The sequence below is a fragment of the Mirounga angustirostris genome, unplaced genomic scaffold, assembly GCF_029215605.1.
Source record: "Mirounga angustirostris isolate CCGP_5_RB_7025 unplaced genomic scaffold, mMirAng1.0.hap1 SCAF_3, whole genome shotgun sequence".
Taxonomy (NCBI): domain Eukaryota; kingdom Metazoa; phylum Chordata; class Mammalia; order Carnivora; family Phocidae; genus Mirounga; species Mirounga angustirostris.
The window spans coordinates 187,236,726-187,262,496 of NW_026991711.1; the positions used below are offsets into that span (position 1 = coordinate 187,236,726).

The 25,771-nt window shown below is 52.3% G+C and overlaps 1 protein-coding gene across 8 annotated transcripts in view; it reads left to right on the top strand.

Moving 5' to 3' along the window:
- ARMC9 (armadillo repeat containing 9) overlaps positions 1 to 23,433 on the top strand; it is a 150,167-nt gene extending 126,734 nt beyond the window's left edge. The window contains exons 20-25 of one of the 8 annotated variants that reach the window (XR_010410338.1): positions 865 to 980; positions 5,863 to 6,008; positions 9,887 to 9,998; positions 19,061 to 19,233; positions 20,189 to 20,499; positions 20,664 to 23,433. Coding sequence is in view for 5 of the 8 variants with exons in the window: in XM_064587228.1 (XP_064443298.1) it covers positions 865 to 980; positions 5,863 to 6,008; positions 9,887 to 9,998; positions 19,061 to 19,349 (663 nt within the window). In the remaining 3 variants the exon portion in view is untranslated. The other 7 variants (XR_010410336.1, XR_010410337.1, XM_064587229.1 and 4 more) reach the window with 7 other exon arrangements.
- Positions 23,434 to 25,771: the final 2,338 nt, after the last annotated feature.

Genomic DNA, 25,771 nt, shown 5'->3' on the forward strand with positions numbered 1-25,771 from the left:
ATGACTCAGCCTGCTGGGCCACTAACAATTTTGAATCCTGCCAGCCAGTTACATGGTCATATAATCATTGAAAGATTACACCTTTTTTATGAAGTTGTAGTTTCTAATTACTTGTAAAGTTGGTCATTTTTTTCTTGTATTTACCAGTGATCTTTTCTATTGTGTGACTTAGCTATTTGAATTCTTTGCTCCGTCTTCTACTCTCTTACTTATTGATTTGTTTTGTTTTTTTTAAAGATTTTAATTATTTATTTGACAGAGAGAGAGATACCGAGAGAGGGAACACAAGCAGGGGGAGTGGGAGAGGGAGAAGCAGGCTTCCCGCGGAGCAAGGAGCCCGATGTGGGGCTCGATCCCAGGACTCTGGGATCACGACCTGAGCCGAAGGCAGACGCTTAACGACTGAGCCACCCAGGCGCCCCTTACTTATTGATTTGTAAGAGCTGCTTATCTAATGAAAATCTTAACCTTCCATTCTGTTAAATATGTGCAAATATTTCTTCCCAGTTGGTTGTTTACCTGTTCATTTGGCTTATCTCTAATATATAAGTGGAAAATTTTTATGAAACCAAATCTGCCCATCTTTTTTTTCTTCTCACTTTCAAAACTCAGTCTTCCCTGAGATGTAATTATTTATTCAAACTGTTTTCTTCTCCTCTTTTCCATGGTCTGATTTTTTTTTTTAATTTATACTGCTAAATGGTATAATATGCAAACCTAAACGAGTTTTTTCCCCAATTTCTGTTTATCTGAATAATCTATGTCATGATCCTTCCTCATCAATTTGCAAAGCCTCTTATTACTATGAGGTCAGCTCCCAAGTAGGTGGTGTCTCCAGCCCTGTCTCCTCTTTCCTTCCACCAGATTATGACGAACACGGGGAAGGCGAGGCGGAAGGGCCTGGCCAGTGTGCAGCAGAGTGCCGACGAGCCCCTGCGCCGGCCCATCACCCCCGGCGGCCACAGGACCGGGTACCCAGTGTAAGTCCGGGCTAACGGAGGCGGGGAGTTCTTTTCTTAAGCTTTGTTTTAACTGCAGTGTAAGATGTGTGTATTGAAAAACTCAAAATAAAACGTTCACATTGGAAAGCATTTATCTCTTCATTGTTTCTCTCTCGGGGATTTTTGAGGGGAAAGAGGTTGTCTCCTTCACCCCCGGCTTTCTTCTTCCAAAAAATGAAGTGGTTGGATTTCAGGATCTCCAGGCACTTCCAGCCTTCGCCCAGAAGAAGCCAAGTGTCGGCCAATGTAATTTCAAAGGCAAGGACCAGAAGGAGCAGTGGTGGGTCCACCCAACAGGCCTCGGGTTGCTTTTGTTCTGCACCCCTCCCCCACCATCGCACTGGGCCTTCTGTTGGGGTGGAGTGTCACAGGTTAAGACATCAAATCCACTTATCTTTAGATAAACACACTCACTTTTTAAAGCAACTCTATGCACGTTTAGCGGCCTAGCTTTCTTCATAACCTTGCTCCTACCTCGTTGATGTGAACACAGTTTTAGAGTGGTTACCCAGAACCTGGGACCAACCTGGGGACCTGGGGGCCTAGACCCCTGTGGGCTCTCGGGGAGCCCCAGGCCAGTCAGTCCAACTGTCTAGAGAGAATGGCAGAGAGAAACAGGTACGAGCGAGGGGGTTATAGAGAGCAGGAGAAAAACCTACAAATATTGGCCATAAAATAGTTCAAATGAATAGGCCATATTTTACTTAGTTATCCCCCATAGCTGGGCAGTTTGGTTGTTTCCAGTTTTACTCTATAGTAATTTGTAATGAACAGCCAGGCACCTGCCGAACAGCCACAAACAGAGCACGGAAATGCCAGCCCTGGAGCTCCGTGTGTGGCTGCCGGGGATGCCGAGGCCCCTGCACCCAGATCTGCCAAGTGCTCTTCCCACGTGGGACCTGACCTGTAAGTATTTCCAGGCCCACATCGTGGACTGGTGCTCTGTTTGATTTGATTTCAGAACTGGTCGTCACGTGCTTCATATTTCAAGGTTCTTATTTTAAACTGCTAATAATGTATCTTTCTCTTAAACTTACTGTCAGTGTATTTTAACTTAGCTTCCAGTTATGAACATTTGGCACCTTTGCGTCCTCTCTCAGTCTCCTTCTAGTGCATAATATGTAATTTACGCACATATACTTTGTTTTGCTGAACAGTTTGAAAGGAGGTTGCAGACTTGCAGCATGCATCCCCCAAGAGTAAGAACATCTTGTACTTAACCACAAGTACAAGAAAGTCACACCTAAGAAAGTCAACATTCACGTAACACTCTGTAGTATATCGGTATTCCCTAACTGTCCCCAAAATGTCATTTGTATCAGGTTTTGTGTTTGCTTGTTTGATCTGGAATATAGCCAAGTGTCAACTACTAGTAAATCTAGTTTATATCTTTTTAAATGGAAGTGGTAACAGGCGCTGATAAAATTCATCTTGCTTAACATGGGATAGAGGATGCCAAATCATCATCTTTAAAAATTAAGATTATCTTTTAAAGTTCTTGAAACCCAGAGAGGCAACAGTGACGTGAGGATATTTAGTTAGAAATGAGGATAAAGAGAGTCTAATAAATAGAAGATCTAACCAATGGGCACCGTTAATTCTGGGGTCGGGTGTTCTACCTTGTGGAGAGGAAGAAGAGGATGTCTTTCCATGCCAGGGATGTCCCCTGACTTGTGGGACGGAGAGGACCTCATTTTCCTGGAACTGGACCCCCCAACTCTAGTGCAATTGCCCAGCTCCCTCCATTGGGCCAGTTCTACAGACATTTGTATCACTTCTGAGCACCAGATGGTGTGCTAATTTCTAGCGAAACAAGAATAAATGAGATGTGATTTCTGGCCCCTTAGAAGCACACAAAGCCATGGTCAATGTCCTGTGGTCAGTGGAGGGTGGCGGATGCCGGGTGCCCCCCGCACTCGGCAGAAAGTCAACTTACAGGATCTTGAGTTAGCCCCTGTAAAAAGTGTCTGTGACCCCACAAAGCCAGCTGGCTCTGATCCCCTAGTGCTGCCAGGAATGTCAACTGAGGACCTCCGTGATCTTGGAGACGCTGGCAGTACATTCCACACACGTTCCAGGTACTAGTACTTCTGGGGTCAGTAATCCCACCTCTAGGGTTTGGTGCTGAGAAGCAATCAGATGCTCACAGATATATATACAGGGCATTTATGGCAGTAGTCATAAGAAGTCTAAATGGGGCACCTGGGTGGCTCAATCGGGGAAGCCATTCGGCCCAGGTCATGATCTCAGGGTCATGAGATCGAGCCCCGTGTCGGGCTCTGCGCTGGGTGTGGAACCAGCTTAAGATTCTCTCCCTCCCTCTCTAAAAAAACAAAGAAAAACTTATTCATTAAAAAAAAAAAAAGTAGAATCAAAATGCCCAAAGTAGGAGGCTGTTTACATAATTATATAGTCACACAACACAGTATTGAAAATGATGTTTTAGAAGAATACTTAATACATGAGGAGAGCCTCACAATATATTGCTAAGTGAAAAAGCAAATTATAAAACAGGGTAGATCCAGCCTGCTGGCCACTTATAGTGATCCCAAGTTTATTTTTTTTAAGTATATATTTGCATTTTTTAAAAGTGAAAAGATATCAGATGTTAATCAGGGTCGTGTCTAGGTATTGCGAGGGCAGGACATTCTGTGTAGCCCATATATTTTCCTAATTTTTCATGATCAACATTTACTGGTTTTTTAATCAAGAAAAGAAAGTTTAAAATAAAAAGTCACCCTGCACAGCTCAGGGCCCTCCCTCACCCCAGCCCTCCCTTGGCCTATTTCCTCCGCAACCCGCCCCCCACCCGCCCCGCCTCACCGCTCCGTGGGTTCTGGGTCTCTCCCCTCTGCTCACTGTCCAAACTTGGCGCCATCATTTAACACCTCGTTGCTCCACCTTCACCCTCCCTTCCTACTGCTTTCCTTCCCCAGGCCTCCCCACAGGCTCCCAGGCCCCCAGCCCCCCTCGCCCAGGCCCTCTCTGCCTGCTTCCACGCCCCCTGCCCTCCCTTCTCGGCCCACGCGGCCCACCAGTGACTTCAAGTTACCGCTGCCACGGCCACCAGTGACCTCGCAGCTGCTTCTTTTTTTTTTTTAATTAAAATTCAATTAGCCAACATCTAGAGTATCTTTCGTTTCAGCTGTAGAGTTCAGTAATTCATCAGTTGCAGCTTCCAAGCCGAGGCCGCACAGCGTCCCTCACGGTCGCCACTGCCGACCACCCTCCTGGTCACTGTCCCACCCCCACACCCTGCTGCCACGTGGGCTTGGCCCCTAACTCACCCCTCTGCCTCCTAAAATGCCTCATTTCTGGCCCCTACCAGCATCCTGCTTCTCCGCGGGTTTCCTTACACACTCCAGGCACCCAAATCTCACTCCTTTCCAGACTTGCGCCAAGCGCGAGGGGTGTCCCCCCAGCACCCCAAGTTAGCGCTTCCTAGGTGAACACCGCTGTCTTCTGAGCCCCCCGCTTCAGGGAATGGCGCTAATACCCCCAAACCCCCGAGCCAGAATCCTGCCCCCTGGCCGCCGAGCCCTCTCCTCCCTCTGCTCTCCCAGCCCTGGCCTCCCCTCTGCCCTCCTGAGCCACCTCTTCGCCCCTAATGGTGCCCCCGCCACGGTCTACCGTCCGCCACCCTAGAATGAGATTTCTAGCACATCATCACGGAAGGGCATTCCTGTCTCCCTGAGGGATCAAATCTAACCAAACGCTGGCTGACAAGGTCCTTCTCAGTTGACCCCCCCCCCCCACCTTGGGCCTCGAAGTGCCCCCGGCCCCGGACACCCTGTCCCCTCTAGCCCGCAGTTTCTGTGGTGCCTTAAATCTTTCTGCAACAGTGCGGCACTTTTGTTTGTTTCCGCCTCGGCATCTGCCTCGCGGTGTTACCTCTGTTGGAAAATGTTCCCTCTTTTGGCCCCAGGCAGCCCGAGCTGGACTGGCTGCATGCCCCCCCCCCGCACACACAGACACACACACACAGAGACACACACACACACAGCCTTTCCTGCCCCTCGGGGTGGCTTAGCGTCTGTTTGTCTTTGCTACTGGAGCTGACATTCAAGAACGGCCATCTCCTGGGGCCCAGCCCTGGGCGGAGCGCCACAGGCTCGCCGCGCTGCGTCTCCCACCAAGCCCTCGCTGGGCAGGTGGCGAGTGTCTCCTTGTTGAAGAGAAGCCAGTGTTGGGCTGCCGGGCCCACCTGGAGAGCCTTCCTCGGGATCTGCTGTCAAGGCTGAACGAGGAGCCGACCTCCCTCCCGCCACCTCTCGGGGCCTTGCTGGCCCGGGCCCCCCGTCTCTGGCGCCCGGCTGCTGGGGGGGGGGTCCGGTACCATGAGGCGCCCAGTCCGTGTCTGCCGGGTGAATGGGTCTCCACCGACCCGGGTGCTGGCAGCCGTGCAGACGCCATGGGGCTGGTGATGCAGAGAGCGAGCTCCTCCCGGGCCCGGGCCTGCCGAGCTCTTGCTGTCACGGCTGACAGGACACGTCACGTCTTTCTGATTGCATTCGTCCCTTCGGCTCATCTGCTTCCTCCTCTGCGGAAAAACCCGAAGATTGGTACCTTAAATGGTTTGGTTGAGATGTCACGTTCCCATGTCCCCCAAAGCCAGAAGATACCATTTTCGTGTTAGAAAGATAGGAAGCCATGTATCACTGTAAATGTTGAGGAGCTACCAGGGTATTTTCTAGTTTCCGCCACTATCCGTAAAAAGGTTTAATGTCTGCTGATACCAGTTTAATAAAGGAATTTCAGGTACTTCCACTTCCTGTATCTGTTCGTGATGCTACGCGGCCAGTAGTCGGCAAATACCTCCGGGCTCTCTGCGTTTATTGCTGTTTTTCATCTTTTCTTCCAGGCTGGAAGGCTATCCCATTTCTCCCCAGATGGCCCAGCCTGCCCAAAACGGCAGCCTGCCGTCCCTGACAAGCGCCCACCCTCCCGTCTACGAGGGGGCTGAGCCCAGTGCTTTGGAGCCTTGCTTCTCCTCTTCACGTAAGAACCGTAAGAACCGCGGGCGGGGGCGCGGGGAGTCAGCTCGGGGGGCTGGTGATGCCTGGACCCGAAGTAAGCAGCAGCAGTTAGAGACCCAGAAAGGCCTCAGCCTCACACCTGATCTCCCCCACTGCCCTGAGCCACGGAGGCCCACAGGCCCAGAACCACACAGCCACGCCTCTAAACCCCCTTCTCTGAGAGACGTCCACACGCCAGTCGGGCAAGATTTCGGCTCACACAAAGCTGTGTGTTTACTGTGCGATTTCCAAGTAGTCATCTCAGAATGTTGGAGATTTCTGCCCGAGACTTTGGCACCTCAAACTCTGATGCTGAGGTGGCGGCCGGCCACCTATTCAAGGGCTGGTCTGAGACAGAACTGTGCCAGGAGAAGCCAGAACATTTTGAAACATCTAGTCGAGTTCACCAGAGACTGATGGGGGATAAAAGGATTTTTTTAGATGCCAGAAAAAATAGATATGCTTTGAATCAGAAACGTACAAAGTACTTTTTTTTTTAATTCGCAAGAGGAAATTAAAAGGATATGAGCAGGCCAGATAAGACCGTAATCTCCATGCAAAGAGGAAAAACAACAGAGGAGCAGGTCAGATTCCAGGTTGAGAAACATCTGAGAACTTTTATAATCTGCTCACAATTGGATTCCAACGCTTCCAAGCCCCAGTTCAAAGCAGGAGGCTGGTCACAGAGCCAGAGTAGAGCCAGGCTGTTTGAGAGTCTGGGGGATTGTCTCCTGGTTATGCACACTTTTAGAGGTTTTGCCACCTGGGGTCATGTGTTATTAGAGCTATAAACCTTAATATGCCTTCACTGAAAGGTGATTTGCTCCACCATTTGTCCAGAGATTTCTGCTGCCAGGGTGGAGGTTTTAGTGGTCTAACCACCTTTGCCAATTTAACCTAATGCCATTGAGTTAAAAATGATTTCAAGCTCTATAGGCCTGGACTTCCCAAAAGTTGCATTTAGGGTAATTTATTTATCAGGTACATCCTTGCTTTACCAAAGCGACCACCAGGGTGGTCCTCTGTCTTGCACCAATTCTCAGTATGGTCCTATATTTTGGAAAGATTTAGCATGGATTACCTATAGGACGGAGGCATTTGAGGTTGCCACAGATGGAGTAGCGTGTGGCAACTGATTTTCCTGGAGATGGTGATGTCCTTGTGATTTTCAGAAACAATCGATGGTAGCCTGACAAAGTCGAGGCCCTGGCCAATCCTGGTTCCTCACGTGAAAACAGTGGGCGGCCTTGGTGATCAGCAGCAGGCCCCAGTGCCTCTCCCTGGGGAAGTGGCAGCCCTCCACGTGGGCCACCTGGAGCCAGGGCAGCCACTTGGCCTGAGTCACGCTGCCACGTGTAGCCCTGAACTCTGAGGCCATATTCCACATGTCCCCTCCTCCTGCCTGCTCCTCTCTGCTTAGGCCTGCCTGGCACCCTCCCTACCCTGTCCATCAACTCCCCACCCCCCCACCTCAGTAGGCTCCAAACTAGCTGCCCTCAGTCTACCAGCCCGAAACCGGCCATATTAACCTCTCTCCCCAGGCCTGCCCGGCCTGTCCTCAGACTCAGGACAGCACTCCTCCTTCTCCCTTATAATCGTTTTACTACAGAGGCCCACCCTCTGGGTTAGTGGCTCTCCCTCAGCCACTTAGGGAGCATTTCTGGTACCGATTCTGTTCTTCCTCCTACCCTCTTCCGGGCTTGGCCAGCTGCAGCCACCCCAGAACCGATGTCCCTGGACCAGTGTCTGCCCCCACCCCGACCCAGCTGGTCTTGTTGCGGCCATCCCTCCCTCTTCTGATCCAGCCTCTGTGTGAGGATGGAGAGCAAGCAGGCTTGGGCTTATGTGCTTAGAATGCACATAATCAGGGTTGAGACTAGTTCTGAGGCTGCCTCTGGGCTCAGCAGATATAAGAGGGCCCGAGAGGAAGAGGCCAGTGGTGGGCCAGGTGGTCTCGTTGTCCTCTGTGATATTCCTTCCCTGTCAAAAGCCTGAGCTGACCTCCTCTGGACCCTTGCATCCATACAGCCCTGCCTCTCCAGCCCTTTCTCCCACTTCTGAGCTCTCGCTCACCTGTCCCCCCATCCCAGTCTGGCCTCACGCAGCTACTCCTCAGAGGCCCCTCACATGTGACTTGCTACTGAGTCTGGCCTCCCGGCCTGCACTCATGCTGGGAACCTCTGCCCCACCTCAGGCCCACTGAGAACCCGCTCAGGAAGCTCTTCACATCTCGGCGTTCAGTCAACGCTGAAGGTGAAATCTCGTGATGAGGAGCCTGTGGACCCCTGCAACCGCTCGATCAGTTGACCACAGGGCCAGAAAGTACATTCTTTTTAAGCAGAGGGACTTGGCCCCACAGAGCCAAGGAAATAGCTCCCAAAAGGAAAAAGCCAAGAATGTGTCTTCAAATTTTCTAAGACATTGGCCTCAGGAAAGTTACTCTCATTACCCAATCACCCGAGTCTATCTTGGATATCAAAGCCGCATACTTTGTCAGTGGCCTGGAGTCAGTGGTGGGAGCTCTGAAGGACCGCACTGTGACATTCAGTGGAGGGAGTCGGAAGGGGCATTGGGGGTGACTACTATTGGGTGACAGAGCCGAAAAGACCTCAGAGGGTCTCAGGAGAGCTCAGCAAAACTCCTCCTCCCTCCTGCCAGGGGGCTTTCCCACCCACCCCCCAACCTGGCCCTCCGCCCACACCCACCTGGGAAAGCTCCTGATCCTGGAGGACTGCCTGCCCCTGGGCACCGTTCCCTGGAATGGGATTTTCTCTGTGTGTCGCCCAGCACACAACTGTACGTAGTTGCCCTTGATTATTGCTTCATACACCGAAATGCTATCTCCTGGGCCTGATTAGAAGCCCACGGAGCCGAGAGCACAGACAAGCAGGCCAGGTGTCCACTGGAGAACAGGTCAGAGAAGGCTCCATTTCCGATTCCAGGCCCAGCTCTAGGTGGAGACTGTCCAGTATGGACCATAAATAAAGCCATCCGTTGGGTTCCATTCCAGAAACATTCCCTGCTTGGGTGAAAAGACCGTTACCTGGAAGTCAAAGCTGCAAAGAAGAAAGTTTGTATTTAAGATAAAGTAGAAGCCACATTGCAAAGATACCAGGGAGATTTTTAAACAAAAGAGCTAGAAGGAGCTTGGATTAAGGAAGCAGCGAATCTGGACTCGGTCACAGAATTGCTCTGACCGTGGCATGGACCCCTTTGGCAGCAGAAGGAGAAGAGAAGTGGGGCAGGAGAGAAGGGGGTCATGTTATTTGAAATCCAGACTAGGCGCTCAGGAGAGCTCCCCGGCAGAGTCATCGGGGACTTCTCTGTCACTTCCCAGTGAAGGTCTCTGGGATGACCCGGGTGCCCTGGTCCTTGGCCATGAGGTCAGCACAAGCACTGCTGGGAATGAGGGCAGCTCCTGCCCCTGGGGGTGGACTGAGGGATTCAGGCCTGAAGGGGCCTGGGAAAGAGAGCCCCACTTCCGGGGTGGCCGGATTTAGCAAATAAAAATACAGGGCACCCCAGGGGTGCCTGGGTGACTCAGTCGGTTAAGCATCCAACTCTTGATCTCAGCTCAGGTCTTGATCTTGGAGATGTAGTTTGAGAGGCAGAGGGGGGGTCAGGAGAAGCAACAGGGCCGGAGGTCTCCGGCCAGAGCACTCACGCTGCAGCCCCAGGTCGTAAGTCCCAAGTGGCCGCCTGGAAAGTTCTGGGGCTGCGCAAGTAAGCGAGTCCTCATCCATAAGCTCCAGGGAGCTATCGGGGCTAGCCTGGGCATGTGCTTTTTTTGGCTTTTTGGCCTTGCCCAGTAAGGAGCATCCTCAAAGGGGTTCCAGAGCCAGAGTTGACTGAACTCTCTCTCCTCCCCAGCCACCGCGGACATCAAGCCAGGAGAATGGTTGCCAGCAGGACATCAGGGAGAGGCTCGCCTGCCCTCCTCGGAGGTCCCCAACCAGGCCCCAGGCAGTGGAGAGACCACCAGGTAGGGATGGGGAGGTGTCCTGGGAGGGCTCATCCCTGGTCCAGCCTCTGACTTTGAGCGCAAAGGAGCATTTCACTGGGGCCTGAAGCAACCTACAGAGATACCCCGGGGGGAATGTGGCCACCACACCTGCTAACCTCATAGCCCAAGGGGAGGCACCTGCCCCCTGGGAATTATCGGTTGTCAGACTGGAAGGAGAAGAAACTCATAAACATGCCCAAGGGACTCGTTTTAAGAACCGCAAGCTGAACACGTTTATGGGGATGTGTGATTCGGAGTCACCTGTGAGCAGTGTCCGATCTCAGCTATTTGCTTTTGGAGAAGGTGGGATGGAGGGGAGAGAGATGGCAAACAGGATTAGTGAAAATATTTGGCTCAGATGTCACCTTCCTAAAATAGAAACTGGATCCCAAACGGAAAAAAAGGTGTTTTCTCTTCCTCTGCACCAAATGAGTGCAGCCTGGCCTTTGAGAGGTCACTTGGGGTTCTTTAGAATCTAGAAGGTCTGGGTCTCCTTTCAGATCTGAAGCAGCCTGCTCAGGGAGAGGGGCCTAGCCCTGGTGCCAGACCCAACCCAAAGGCGAGGCCGGCTGCCCCCGCCGCTTCCTCCTGGCCTGGCAGCATCCTGCAGCCAGACTAGTTTCAAGATGGCGAAGCCAACCTCCTGCACGAAACCACTGGACCTGAGCCGGGTTTCACATGACTACGCCCTCGGCGTCCCTGAATTCGAGGAGATTTGCCCTGGTGACTGGTCGGGCCTCCTGAGCCTCCACCTTTCTAAAGAATTGGGAGGTGTTTCCGCAAGTGTGTCTGCAGCGAGCAGGCCCACCAACAGCTGGGCTGATGGTTGACCTTGGCCCCGTCAGGAGCTCTGTGTGCAGCAGGGCCTTGCAGAGCTGGATGAGACGGGGGGCGGAAGGGCTGCAATCCAGACCCCTGAGACCCGAAGCCTCCTCCACCTGCAGATGTTTCCCCCTCACAGTGTAGAGGGGTCACAGAAACCAGCCCACCGCCCTCCCCTTACTCAGGCCTGGCTGCCCTCCCTGCTGCCTCCCACGGATGGAAGCCACAGAAACAGCAGTTCCTGCTGAGTTCTAAAGGCTGCAGGGGCCCCAGGACAGGCGGAAGGCCTAGCAGAGCCGGCTCGCACGGGGCAGAGAGTCTGAGGAGGCGGGCAGGCGAGAAGGTGCTGCAGGCCGTGCCCCTCCCCCGGTGGGCAGCACCCCGGGGCCTTCCTTTCTAGGCAGAGATTGCGGGCGGGCACCAGGTAACAAGGAGGTCGGAGCTCCCAGGGGCAGCAGAGCTCTGTGGGGTGGAGCCAGAGGACTTTGGGGCCTGGACTTGGGGGGGGTCCCCTGACCTGCTGGGGACCCAGGGCCTCACCTCCCCCGCCGGCAGAATGGCTGAAGGTGCGCTCTGGGATTAGAAGTGCCCGAGGCCCACAGGCTGGTCCACAGGTCAGGGGTTCTCTGGCTCTTGGCACCCTCCTGAAGTGGGGGGCTCAAAACGAGAGACCTCAGAGGACTGGGCCAGAGCTGAGGCTGGGCCCCTGCCGCGCTTGCCCCCTGCGCCCAGGGCAGGACCCAGATACAGTCCTGCGTCTCAGCCGGGCCAAACCTGCCCTCCCAGTGCTAGAACCATGTCTTTTTCCTTCCTGTAAAGGCAGAGTTCATGTCTGAGGCCCACCGCTGGAGACAGTTCTGTCTCTCCCCAGAATAATGTTTTCATAGCAGGGGATCCCCAAAGGCTGTCCTGAGAAACATTCCCCCTGGTGATACCAAGTGGAGTGACCCAGTTGGCCCTCCGAGGTCCTGTTGGGCACAAATACCCCCATGGGGCTCAGTCCATCCATGGGTGCTCTCACCCTAATGTCTGTCATGTGAATTCAACTCTTATTTTAAGTCTGGGAGGAGTGGGGGTGGGTTCTGTCTGAGGACGAGGAGGATGGAAAGAGGGTGAAGTAGACAGTTGGTCCCCCCGCCTCACTACCGCCACCTGCCACACCTTCTCCCCACCCCCAGCCTCCTCTTCACCGGCTGCCCCAGGTCTCCGCTAAGCACCCCTTCCTCCTCCCTGACCCCAAAGTCCAGTCACACAGCCCCACTGCCTCCCCAGTCCATGACTGTCCCCCGCTGTCCTGAAAGACAGGGGTTCCCAGCTGGTCCAGGGCAGGCTCTCAGAATCTCTGGGGGATGAATCGGGAGAAGGGAGAGAGAATGGCTCTCTATACGGCTTGAGTGGGGGACATTTGTCCCTCTGCTTTCCCCAGCTCCTCTCTCTCTGTCCTTAGAGTGAGGACAGCCCCTTGCCACAGAAGACGAGCCGCTGAGTGGGTGCGGCTTGACTTCCCGTTTCCCATGGAAGGCCCTGGAGCTGCGGGTTTGGGGAAATGGTAGATTGCTTAACCCCGGAGAGGAGGTGGTTTACAGATAACGGAGGCTCCAGCCACTGGTCTTGCTGGCAGTAAAAGCTTCAGACCCCATGAGCCCACTGCCTCCCTCCTGCTCCTTACACCCAAGTGTTCCTGTTCCCACGTTTTCTGTCTGCTTCTTAGAGTCCTTAGCAGAGTACCTGGGGAACCATGGTGTTAAACAGTCTGGCCCACAGGCCCCGCAGAGAGGAGCCCAGCTGGACCCGCTGGGAGGCATTGGCCTGGACGGTGCCTCCCGGTGTCCCAAGGACCCGCAGGGGAGCGGGCCCCCCAACCCCGGCCCGGGCCCAGCAACCAGAAGCAAACAGGGTCAGAGTTCCTGTCCTGCCACAGACAGGAAATGACTCTTCGGCAAAGCATTATGGCTTTCAGGACATGAAGAAGAGATTTTACATACGTCTACATCGATGCTTTATCCCCCTGGCATTTGTCCCCAGAGGGTATGTGGCAGCTTGTGGGGACACCTACGGTGCCTCCAGCTAAAAGAAACTAGAAACTAAGAACAAGTAAGTCAGGAGAATGGGGACAGGAGCCCTGCGTGTTCATGTGCGCGCGCACAGACACACACACACACACACGCACACGAACCGTAGCCTTCACCTGGTGTCAACCCACGCCTCGCGCCTTTCTGGGTTCTGGTAGAGCGCGGATGAAATCTCATGGCCGTGACCGAGAGCGCGTGGCCAGCCCTGATGAGCAGAGCCCACTGAGGGGTCCCCGGAGCGAGTGTCGTTCGTCTCTTCATGCAGACAGTAGCCCCAGAGAACTGAAGGGACATAGGTCCCCTGCCCCGGGGGAGCGCTCAGCTGGGAGATTATGACTCAGCAGCATTCCAAACACAAGTAAAGATTAAATATCTCCAGAAGCCTTTGATTGCTCTTCCCTCCCACACAATGCTCCTATTGAGGAGCCGAGATCATCTAAGTGGGCCAGGCCCCTCTAATAAATAATTGTCTATCTTGCAGGCCACCTCGCAGTTCACCCAGATCATAAAGTTTACCTACTACTCAGCACCAATATTCCCGCAACAATTTACTCTCCCGGGTCATAGGTCACTGCCTATCTCCTGTCCCGATGCTTTTCCTGCCCTGCCCTAATCTTGCCTTCTTGCCTCCTGAACGATCACCATTTCCTGGGGCTCCGGCTCCCCGCTGCTCAAGCTGCTGAGCTCACCATTTGGGGGGCCTGGAGGCCTTACTGACCCCCCACCTCTGCCTCCCACGGTGTCCCTCCCGCAGGGCCTTGATGCCATCACCCCTGTGGGCGTCAGGGACAGTGGCCAGCATCCGCAGTCGACACCACCCCCTGCCACAGCAGCCCCAGCATGGTTTGGGCTCAGCCAAGCCAAGGAGTGGCTCTTTGGCACTCTCCAATCCCAGAGAAGGAGCCAGAAGGAGCCCTTGTCTGAGGCTGCTCTTCTCCCCAGCAACAATGCTACCATGGCCATACAAAGGTCGTGTCCCAGGGCAAAGAGGAGGCTGACTTTGAAGGTGCATTAGTCAGCATTGTCCAGAGAAAGAGAAGCAACAGGATGGGGGTGGGGGTGGGGGGTGGGCAGGAGGGGGTTATTTTAAGGATTGGGCTCATATGACTGTAGAAGCTTGGCCAGTCCAAACTCCCCAGGGTAGGCTAGCAGGCGAGAGACCCAGGGAAGAGTTGCAGTTGGAGTCCAAAGGCAGTCTGCTGGCACCATTCCTTCCTGCTCAGAGGAGATCAGTGTCTATTCGTGCCTTCAACTGATTGGATGAGGCCCACCCACACTGTGGAGGGCAATCAACTTTGCTCAAAATCCACCTATTTAAATGTGAATCTCATCCAAAAAACACCTGCACAGAAATATCCAGAATCACGTTTGACCCAATATTTAGGCACCATGGCCCAGCAAAGTTGATCCATAAAATGAACACACACATAAGAGTTTTCAGACACATTGCCTAATTGGTCTCCCAAAGGACGGGGCCCTTTTCTGGCTGCTCTGGGGTCGGAAGATTACAGATTCCTAGCCTTGAGACCCAGACCTTTTCTCCCTTCACTTTCTTGCCAGCTCGCCTCAGCATCCCCCATCCCCACAACCTGACAGTTGGCTGCCCATTGGCTATAAGGCCCCACCACAGTGAAGCTGGCCAGCCATCCTGGGCCTGCCCAGCGAGCTCCGTCACATCTGGCCTCCCTGCCCCATGACCATGTGATGGACACCCCCAGGTAACCCAAGGCTGCCACCCACTGCCAGGAACAGCTGCCAGTGCTCACTGAATAGTCTGTACCAGTTTCTCTTAGTTGGTCCTTCTGAAAATGTATTAGGGCTACATTTTAACCAACTGAGCCACCCAGGCGCCCCCAGAGGGCTGCATTTTAAAATGGTCAAGATGGTAACTTTTTTTCTCTTGGAATTACTTTTACTTATTTTTTGTTTAAATTCAATTAATTAACATATAGTATATTATTAATTTCAGAGGTAGAGTTCAGTAATTCATCAGTTGCATATAACACCCAGTGCTCATTACATCACGTGCCCTCCTTAATGCCCATCCCCCAGTTACCCCATCCCCCACCACCTCCCCTCCAGCAACCCTCAGTTTGTTTCCTATAGTTACGAGTCTCTTACAGTTTGTCTCCCTCTCTGATTTCATCTTATTTTATTTTTCTCTCCTTTCCCCATGCTCCTCTGTTTTGTTTCTTAAATTCCACATATGAGTGAGATCATACGATAATTGTCTTTCTCTGATTGACTTATTTCGCTTAGTATAATACCCTCTAGTAATCTTGCAAATGGCAAGATTTTTTTTTTTTTTTTTTGGTGGCTGAGTAGTTTCCACTGTATATATATACCAGAAGATGGTAATTTTTATGTTATTTGTATTTTACCACAATTTAAAAACAATCAACTGCTATAACAATAATAAAAATATCAGAATTAGAGGGGTGCCTGGGTTGCTCATTCGTTAAGCGACTGCCTTCGGCTCAGGTCATGATCCCAGGGTTCTGGGATCGAGCCCCGCATCGGGCTCTCTGCTCCGCGGGAAGCCTGCTTCTCCCTCTCCCACTCCCCCTGCTTGTGTTCCCTCTCTCGCTGTCTCTCTCTCTCTGTCAAATAAATAAATAAAAATCTTTAAAAAAAATTAGAATAGCAAAATAGGGAAAAAGTCATTTGAACCAAACAATATTAAAAGAAATTTTAATTTCTTTTAATTAAAAGACACCTGGCTGACTCAGTCAGTCGAGCACACAACTCTTGATCCCAGGCTGGTGAGTTCAAGCCCCACACTAGGCGTAGAGCTTACCTACTTACTTACGTACATACATACATTTTTTTTTTAATAAAGAAAAAAATCATTTTAAACTTTAATAAAATACAGTAGGGCTAAATCTCCGGTATCCTTTTTCTTTTTCTTTTTAAATTTTATTTATTTGAGAGAGAGAAAGCAAAAGCACTAGCAGGGGGACCCGTATCCTTTTCAATCTGGTATCAAAGATTTCTTGTCTAGGGCCGCCTGGGTGGCTCAGTTAAGCAGCTGACTCTGGATTTCAGCTCAGGTCATGATCTCAGGGTCCTGGCATTGAGCCCCATGTTGGGCTCCATGCTCAGCAGGGAATCTGCTTCAGGATTCTCTCTTTCCTTCTGCTCCTCCCCACCACCCCCCACCCCGCTCGCTCACTCTCTCTCTCTAAAATAAATAAATCTTAAAAATAAATAAATAAAGGGGGCGCCTGGGTGGCTCAGTCGTTAAGCGTCTGCCTTCGGCTCAGGTCATGATCCCAGGGTCCTGGGGTCGAGCCCCGCATTGGGCTCCCCGCTCGGCGGGAGGCCTGCTTCTCCCTCTCCCACTCCCCCTGCTTGTGTTCCCTCTCTCGCTGTGTCTCTCTCTGTCAAATAAATAAAATCTTTAAAAATAAATAAATAAATAAATAAATAAATAGGGGCACCTGGGTGGCTCAGTCGGTTAAGCGTCTGCCTTCAGCTCAGGTCATGATCCCAGGGTCCTGCAATCAAGCCCTGCATTGAGCTCCCTGCTCAGCGGGGAGTCTGCTTCTCCCTCTCCCTCTGCTGCTCCCCCTGCTTGTGCTTTCTTGCTGTCAAAATCTTGGGGCGCCTGGGTGGCTCAGTCGTTAAGCATCTGCCTTCAGCTCAGGTCATGATCCCAGGGTCCTGGGATCGAGCCCCGCGTCGGGCTCCCTGCTCGGCGGGAAGCCTGCTTCTCCCTCTTCTACTCCCCCTGCTTGTGTTCCCTCTCTCGCTGTGTCTCTCTCTGTCAAATAAATAAATAAAATCTTTAAAAAATAAAAAATAAAATAAAATCTTAAAATAATGAGTAAATAATAAAACAAAGATTTCTTGCCTAAAGTATGGGCAGTTTTTATGCCAGTCTTCTCCTAAATTTGAATTTGGAAATTTTTCAGATGTTTCAGTTTTATTTTTCTAATGATTAAAATATTCTCACTGTGGAAAAAAAAAAAAAAGAAAGAGGGGCATATGGAAATATAGAATTGATTCAAATAAGAAATTCCAGTTTCCTCCCAGGTCCCACTCCCCAGAGCCAGAACCTCCATTTAGGGGGCCCACACTTGATCTCCCTTGCAGAATCATCACAGCTGTTCTAGAGACCTTTTACAGGTGGGGAAACTGAGGCTCCCCCAATGTCGGCAAACTTGCTTACATTCAGTCACCAGCTAGAGAGCAGCAGAGCAGGACTGAGGTCCGGGCCCTTCCAGTGAGCACACCCCCCGCCCCCCCACCTGCCTATGCTTCCCACCCCGTGTGTGCACACACACGCACACCCTCCCCACCGTTCACCAAGGGGGGCCTCACCCTCCAAGCTCAACAGCTGTTTGTTGTGCACCGACTGCGTGAGGCCCACGGACGGAGGGACCCGCTTAGGGAAGGGCAGACGGACCTGCCATGTTCAGAGCATGTGCCAGGCTGGTAGCTGAGCCGATGCGTCCGTTAGCTCATTCAGCGGTGGTGGCAAATTTGGGACTCCAGTCCTCAGTTATAGTCGGGGAAATGGGCACATGGATAGCAGGGCCCGCAGACATCGAGGTGGGAGCAAGGTGGATACAACTCTGTGACCACCAGACAGCAAAGGGCTGGGGGGGGCGGGGATCCCACAGAGCCAGAACCCCACTCCCGGCACTTGTTGTCGAACGGCACCAAGCTGAGCGTCCCGGCGCCGACTCATCCACATCTCCGTGAGGCTATTCCCTGGGGCTGGCAGCCCGGTGGTGTCTGGAGGAGGGCTGGCTATGAGATCCCACTGGGCTCAAATCTTGGCCTCACAACCTGCGTGTTATGTGTGTGACCTTGGGAAAGTTCACAAACTTGGGGCCTCAGTTTCTCCATCTGAACAATGAGGAAGTAATGCCGCCCCCCCCCCAGGACTGTTTGGGGGCTAAATGTCATCCTCTCCTCACGGCCTTCCCCGGCCACTGCATCTAAAATGCGTTTCCTAGTGCTGCTGTAACAGATGCCCACAAACGTAGGGACCTGAACACCCCAAATGTACTGCCTTACAGTTCTGTCGGCCAGCAGCCCCACGCAGCTCTCACGGGGCTGGAATCGCAGTGTGCGCGGGGCACACGACTTACCCGCGTTCTACGGGACAATCTTTTCTGCCTTCTCTGGCTTCTGGAGGCCGCCTGCCCTCTCTGGCTCACAGCCCCTTCCACCGTCTTCAAAGCCGGCAGGCTTGCATCTCTGTGCCTTTCCTCGTGGTCATTCCTCCTTCGCTTCTTCTGCCTCCCTCTCCCACTTTTTTTTTTCTTTTTTTTTTTAAGGCTTCATTTATTTATTTGACAGAGAGCGAGAGAGGGAACACAAGCAGGAGGAGTGGGAGAGGGAGAAGCAGGCTTCCCGCTGAGCAGGGAGCCCGATGTGGGACTCGATCCCAGGACTCTGGGATCATGACCTGAGCCGAAGGCAGACGCTTAACGACCGAGCCACCCAGGCGCCCCCCTCTCCCACTTTTAAGGACCCTTCTGGCTTCCTGGGGTTCACCCTGATAGTCTGGGATAATCTCCCTTTGGTAACGTCAGCAGATAGCAGCCTCAATTCCACCCCGCCTTCATTCTCCTTTGTCATAAAAGATTCCAGGAGTAGGGCACGGACAGAATGGGGGACTGTTACTGTGCCGGCCACAGCTTCCCAGGCCGTCCTATCTCACACTTCAGTAATCCCTCAAGCTCCCTGTCCCCCTTCTCGGCTTCATCTCCTCCTTAGCATTTATTCCTTTTTTTTTTTTTAAAGATTTATTTATTTACTTATTTGAGAGAGCAAGAATGAGAGAGAGAGAGAGAGTACATGAGAGGGGGGAGGGTCAGAGGGAGAAGACTCCCTTCCGAGCAGGGAGCCCGATGCGGGGCTCGATCGCGGGACTCCAGGACCATGACCTGAGCTGAAGGCAGTCGCTTTACCAACTGAGCCACCCAGGCGCCCTGCATTTATTCCTTTTTTGTTATCTTCCTCCTCCCGTAGAGTGTGAGCTCCGTGGGGGCAGGGATGTATGCCTCCAGGTGCCCTGCCCTACCCCACCCCTACCCCGTGCCCAGGACCGTGCCTGCCTGGCATCTTGGCGCTCGGCGGGGTAAGCCCTTCCTACCTCCTGCGACTCCTAAGCATGCATACTTTTCGTCCCAGGGAATTTACATCAGCCTTCACCTGCAAGCCCTGGACCCCCAGTGCCCCAGAGATCCTGGACCTGAACCTACCCAAGGCCAAGGCATCCGCTCTGGCCCCTCAGTTCTCTTCGTGCAGCCCCCAGCAGGCCAGCCGCCCCAGCTTCATGTCGGCCTCCCCGAGGAGCCCACAGAGTAAGTCAGACCGGAGGGCAGGGCACTGTGCTTCTCTGGGCCCCGCAGGCCAAAGGGAAAGCTGCTCCCCCTCCCTGCGGGATCAGGGCCCCGGCCTGTGTCTTCTTCTGCCCTAGAGACCAGTTCTTCACTCATCTTTCTATTTATGCAATTGCCCACTGGCCTCGGGGGCTCACACACAACCTGGCAGACGGAGACCACCCGGACAGTGCCCCTCAGAGTTGAGATCCCCCCACCTCTGTGGGGCTCGTGTGGTCGGCCCTGAAACCTGGACCTGCCTCCAGGTGGGAGGCAGCAGCAGCGACTCGGGCAGCCTGGAAACCAAACCGGCGGGTGCCTTGGAGGTGGGGCCGCCAGAGGGACCGAGGGTAGGGTGGGCCCAGGGGGCCTCCCCCTGCCACTTCGGGCGCTGTAGAGGCCACTTCCTCTCTCTGTCCCCTCCTGGCCTTGGCCAGTTGGCCACTCTCCTCCACTCCCCAGCTGAGCCTGGGCCTTTCTAAAGAGTCTCAACTAAAAATAAGGGAGGGGCGCCTGGCTGGCTCAGTGAGTGGAGCATGCGACTCTTGATCTCAGGGTTGTAGGTTCGAGCCCCATGTTGGTATAGCGATTACTTAAAAATAAAATCTTTAAAAAAAATAAATACATAAATAAAATAAATCAAAATAAAGGAAAACAAACGAGAAACGGGACCAAAGGATGTCAAGCGACAGGAAATCTGTCACACTCAGGATACATGCATTTCTGCAGCTCTGCTGCCCCCGGCCCTCCCTGCCCCACTCATTTCCTGCCGGAGCCCCGGGCGCTCTGGTCACCCCGAGCCCCGCTGGCCTGGCCGTGGCTGGAGGGCAGCCCCGGCCCCCCCTCTTCTCCCGCGCCTGTCTGCTGGGACACGCGCAGCCAAGCCCCAGCCCCGCGTCCCCACCAGCCGTGCAGCTCAAGCCGCTGCTTCCCACAGGCCCGCCGGCTGCCCTGCCCTACCCCACCCCTTCGAGGAAGCGCCGCAGATGCCGCACGCGTGGCCAGAGAGGGGGAGCAAGGCCGGCCCCCGGCGCCCCGGCTTCAGGCCACGCCAGGCGGCACCAGGCCAGAGCCCCGGGGGGCAGCGACCGCGGTATGGCCCCAGGGGCCCTGCCTGCGCGTAGATAGCCCGGCTGGCGGCAGCCTCGTGTCCGGTGGCCTCGACGAACAGCGAAACCATTGCCAGCAAAACTCGCGGAGTGCCCCACGCCAAGCAGCCTGCTTCCTGTGAGGAAAGAGCATGGCCACGTGAGTCAGGCCCCGAGGCAGAGCAGGTGACGCGGGCGGAAGGGAAGGTTCTCTGTATTCTGTCTGCACAGAGCCGGTTGAAAGAAGGGCTTGTACGGGACAGAGGGGACTCTGTGAGGATGCCACGTCCGTGCTAGCAGCTGCCTCTGGCTTTTCTTCTCCAGGCAGCCCATCTTACAGGAAGTGAGGATGGTTCCTTCCCCGGTGTCACCATCCCCTTGCCCGAGGACCGGCCAGCTTCCCCTTCTCGGCCAGCCGGCGGCTGCAGGCGACAGATGTGGAGGGACGGCTTGTCTGCGAGCCGCCAGGTGGCTTCAGGAGTGAGGCGAGGCTGACCCCCACGACATGGGCTCCTGTGACTGTCCTCTGGTCGTCCCCTCACACACACAGGAGCGTAGCTGGGCGGGCAGCACGGGGCCAACCAGCGAGCTATTCACCTTGGGAGCCTGTGCAGAGGAGAGGGGGACTGGACACGCAGCCAGGGACGGGGGGCCTCGGCCTCAGCGGAAACCAGCGCTCCTTTGTCCGTCCAGCTAGGAGAAAACCAAAGGGATTTAGAATAAGGGAAACCCATTCTCAAGCCATATTCCTGAGCAGCAGATCTGACGTTCTCTTCCTCTTTTGAAATCTGGTTACGAATATGATCTAGTCCCATAGAGAGCCTGGAAGATACAGCCGTTCCTGATCTCCTGCACACGTGGTTTAAAGGCCACATAGGGTTGACCAGTGTACCCCGTCCCCCTGCCCTCCTCTTCTAAGACTGCAAACACAAACAGTTCCAGTGGCAAGATGACTGGTCCCCCCTGGGAAGGACTGTGCTGGCTCCTTGCGGAAGGTGATGTCAGAGCCCATGTCTGAGGACAGAGCCAACAATGTCACCCAAGCGAGGAGCAGGATCTGACCTCTCCTAAAATAGGAGTATTGAAATAAAAGTAGTCAATATCTAGATGGTACTTGCGTGTGATATGGACTGTGTGTGTGTGTGTGTGAATAAAATCTTGTATTATACCCTAAGCACCCCGTCTGCCCTGGCTATGCCCTTAGTGAAGACATCTTTGTGGTCCAATTGGACGTAAATAGAAGATAAGCATTGCATTTTTCAATACGCTCCTCACTCCTCAAAAGAGCAAGCAGAGGAGGTAAACAGAAGAACATTAGAGCAGGCAAATTGCCAGGTTGCCCCGGAGACGTCCGTAAACCCATCACAGGTTAGGATCCTGGGTTAATCTTGTGAGTTCTTGGCAGTGGCAGGAGGCTGGGCGAGTTAGAACTCTGTGGTGACTGGCTCAGAGGCCACATCCAGATTCTCTGGGAATGTGTGAGCCCTCTGTGTGCCTGGCGAAGAAAGTTGTGGAGAACGAGGCCCTACCTTCTTCTTGGGAATATCCACCTCCAGGCACTCTCCACCTCCCGACTTGGATATATTAAGAGAAAACACCAAGGCTTATCACAAGTACCTGCTGATGAGGACACGGAAAAGCAGAGACTGAGTACCTGAAATGGGATCACTCGTGGTGAAACTTTAAAAAGTCGTTGCAGATAAACAGCAGGGGAACGTCATGGAAAAATCTCTCCTGTTCTCCCTAGTAAATCCACTCCCCTTTAGATTCCTCAGATGCCACTGACTTGGTACAGCCTTTCCCCTGTCTCCACAAATCCAGAGGGACCGGAAGAGTCATCGGTTCACCCCCTTCTCCATGGTATAAAGCAACTGCTGTTTCTCCCTCAAACCTACAGATGGGCTAACACCTGATTTGTAAATGTCTGGCCACTTCGGGAAAAGAAAAAAGTCTTTTAGAGATTTGGGAAGTAGCCAACTCTGTGTCATACTACACTGAAGTCACCAGGTACAGCCGGGGTGATTCTCTGGGGTAAGTAAATGCCATCCGGCCTCCGCACCACACCCTGGGAGACTCCTCTCACCGACACACACATCCACATCCCAAGGCTGATGGCCAGCAAGAGCCTTGGTAAAATACCAACAGCTTCTTCATAAACATCCCAGCTGTCTGCTGGCCTCACTGAGCTGACTGGGGTCGGACTTGAACACGACCTATGGGGGGAAGAATCAAATAGAGGAATAAACCCAGATGGTTTCAAAGGTCATCTGGACATGGTCATGCAGCTGGCTACTAGGATTTGCCCATGAAACCCACCCAGGGAGCCACAGTGGAGAGCCTGTAGAAATTCTGGGAATGGTGGGCCTTCAGGAAGATTCCTTTCTTCCCCCGGAAGTTGACCCCAGCTCTCTGGTTACCTGGCCCCCTAATTTCTCCAGAGCAGAACTTGATCTCATTTTACTTCATTCACAGCAAGGTGTCAACGCCTGAAAACAGCTTAAATTATGACCTTTGGTGGGAATGTAAGAGGTAGGGGTTTGAGATCCAATCAGATACCAGGGGTCAGTCACTCAGTAGGTTGGGAAGGATTTAGCCCAAATCAGAAGTAAACAAGAAACAAACACACAAATGAGATTAATGCAAAAATTCCATGACAGAAATCCAGGAGCAAGATGGCAGAGGAGTAGGAGACCTGGATTTCGTCTGGTCCCAGGAATTCAGCTGGATAGGGATCAAACCATTCTGAACACCTACGACGTCAACAGGAGATCGAAGAAAAGAATAGCAACAACTCTCTGAACAGAAAAGCGACCACTTTCTGGAAGGTAGGACGTGCGGAGAAGTGAATCCGAGGCGATATTCGGGAGGATAGACGGCGAGGGAGGGGCCTCTGTCGGCCGCTTCTGGCAAGTGATAGAGCCGCGGAGCACAAAATCGGAACTTTTAAAAGTCTGCTCCACTGAGGGACGTCGCTCCAGTGGCTAAGCGGGGGGTGGAACCCTCCGGGACAGTGTGGTCTCAGGACCCTCGGGGTCACAGAAAGACCGGGGGTGCCTGAGGGCGGCAGAGCTCCCAGGTAATGGAGCAGGGAAGCCGGCTGCAGAGGCGGAGCCCAGGCGCGGGCTCTCAGCTCGGGGTGGCCATTGACCGTGATCCGCGGCACAGTCGGGCCACTGCTCCTCCAGCAGGGACCCAACAAGTGGCAGATCCGGGGAGACTCCCCTTCCTCCCCTGGGAGGAGCGGTGCAGGAGTGCACCGCAGGGATCTGCTGGGTTTGGAGACTCCACCCGGGGTCGGGTGCCAGAGATAGAAACGCGCGGTCACAGGCCGGGTGAGCACGGAGTGTGGCCAGAGACCGGGGAGACGGGAGTGACTGACGGCTTTTCTCTGGGGGCGCACTCAGGAGCGGGGCCCCGAGTTCTCGGCTCCTCCGGGGCGGAGATTGGGAGGCCGCCATTTTCACTCTCCGCCTCCAAAGCTGTACGGAAAGCTCACAGGGAACAAAAGCTCCGGAGAGCAAACCCGCGCAGATTACTTAGCCCTGACCGGCAAGGGCGGGGCAATTCCACCTCCGGCAAAGACGTTTGGGAACCACGGCAATAGGCCCCTCCCCCAGAAGATCAGCAAGAACCGCCGGCCAAGACCAAGTTTACCGATCAATGAGAACGGCAGAACTCCAGCGCTAGGGGAATAATGCACATAGAATCCATGGCTTTTTTACCATGATTCTTCAGTCTTTCAAAGTTAATTTTTTAATTTTCTCTTTTTTCTTTTTCTATTTTTTTCTTGAATTTTTCTTTTTCCCTTTTCAACCAACATCTTATCAATCTCTTTTTAAAAAGTCTTTTTTATTTTTCATTTTTAGAGTCATATTCTATCCCTTCATTGTAGTTAACCATATTTTTAGTATATATATAAGTTGTTCTCTCTCTAAAATTTTGGGATACAGTTTCTTCTAACAGACCAAAATAGACCCTAAATCTCTAGTGTATGGCTTTGTTCTAGTGTCCTGCCTGATCACATTCTCTCCCTTTTTTCTTTTTTAATTTCTCTTTCTTTTTTCAACCAACTTCTTATCATTCCTTTTATAAAATCTTTTTATAATTTTCATCTTTACAGTCATATTCCATCCCTTCATCATATTTACCCTTATTTTTGTACATATATGTTTTTCTTTCCTTAAAATTTTGGGAGGCAGTTTCTTCTAACAGACCAAAATACACCCAAAATCTAGTGTGTGGCACTGATCTATTCACCAGCCTGATCATATTTGATCATATTCTTTTTTTTTTCTTTTTTTTTTCCCTTTCTTTTCCCCCAGTTTCAGGTCTCTTCTGATTTGTTTAGCATATATTTTTCTGGGGTCATTTTTACTCTGTTAGCATTTTGTTCTCTCATTCATCTGTTCTCCTCTGGACAAAATGGCAAGATGGAAAAACTCACCTCAAAAAAAAGAACAAGAGGCAGGACGGACTGCCAGGGACCTAATCAATACAGACATTAGTAAGATGTCGGAACTAGAGTTCAGAATGACGATTATAAAGATACTAGCTGGGCTTGAAAAAAGCATGGAAGATACTAGAGAAACCCTTTCTGGAGAAATAAAAGAACTAAAATCTAACCAAGTCGAAATCAAAAAGGTTATTAATGAGGTGCAATCAAAAATGGAGGCAGGGATAAATGAGGCAGACGAGAGAATTAATGATATAGAAGACCAAATGATGGAGAATAAAGAAGCTGAGAAAAAGAGATAAACAACTACTGGATCGCGAGGGCAGAATTCGAGAGATAAGTGATACCATAAGACGAAACAACATTAGAATAATTGGGATCCCAGAAGGAGAAGAAAGAGAGAGAGGGGCAGAAGGTATATTGGAGCAAATTATAGCAGAGAACTTCCCTAATTGGGGAAGGAAACGGACATCAAAATCCAAGAGGCACAGAGAACCCCCCTCAAAATCAATAAAAATAGGTCAACACCCCCACATCTAATAGTAAAACTTACAAGTCTCAGAGACAAAGAGAAAATCCTGAAAGCAGCTCGGGACAAGAGGTCTGTAAACTACAATGGTAGAAACATTAGATTGGCAACAGACCTATCCACAGAGACCTGGCAGGCCAGAAAGGACTGGCATGATATATTTAGAGCACTAAACGAGAAAAATATGCAGCCAAGAATACTATATCCAGCTAGGCTGTCATTGAAAATAGAAGGAGAGATAAAAAGCTTCAGGACAAACAAAAACTAAAAGAATTTGCAAACACAAAACCAGCCCTACAAGAAATATTGAAAGGGGTTCTCTAAGCAAAGAGAGAGCCTAAAAGTAACATAGACCAGAAAGGAACATGGACAATATACAGTAACAGTCACCAAACAGGCAATACAATGGCACTAAATTCCTATCTTTCAATAGTTACCCTGAATGTAAGT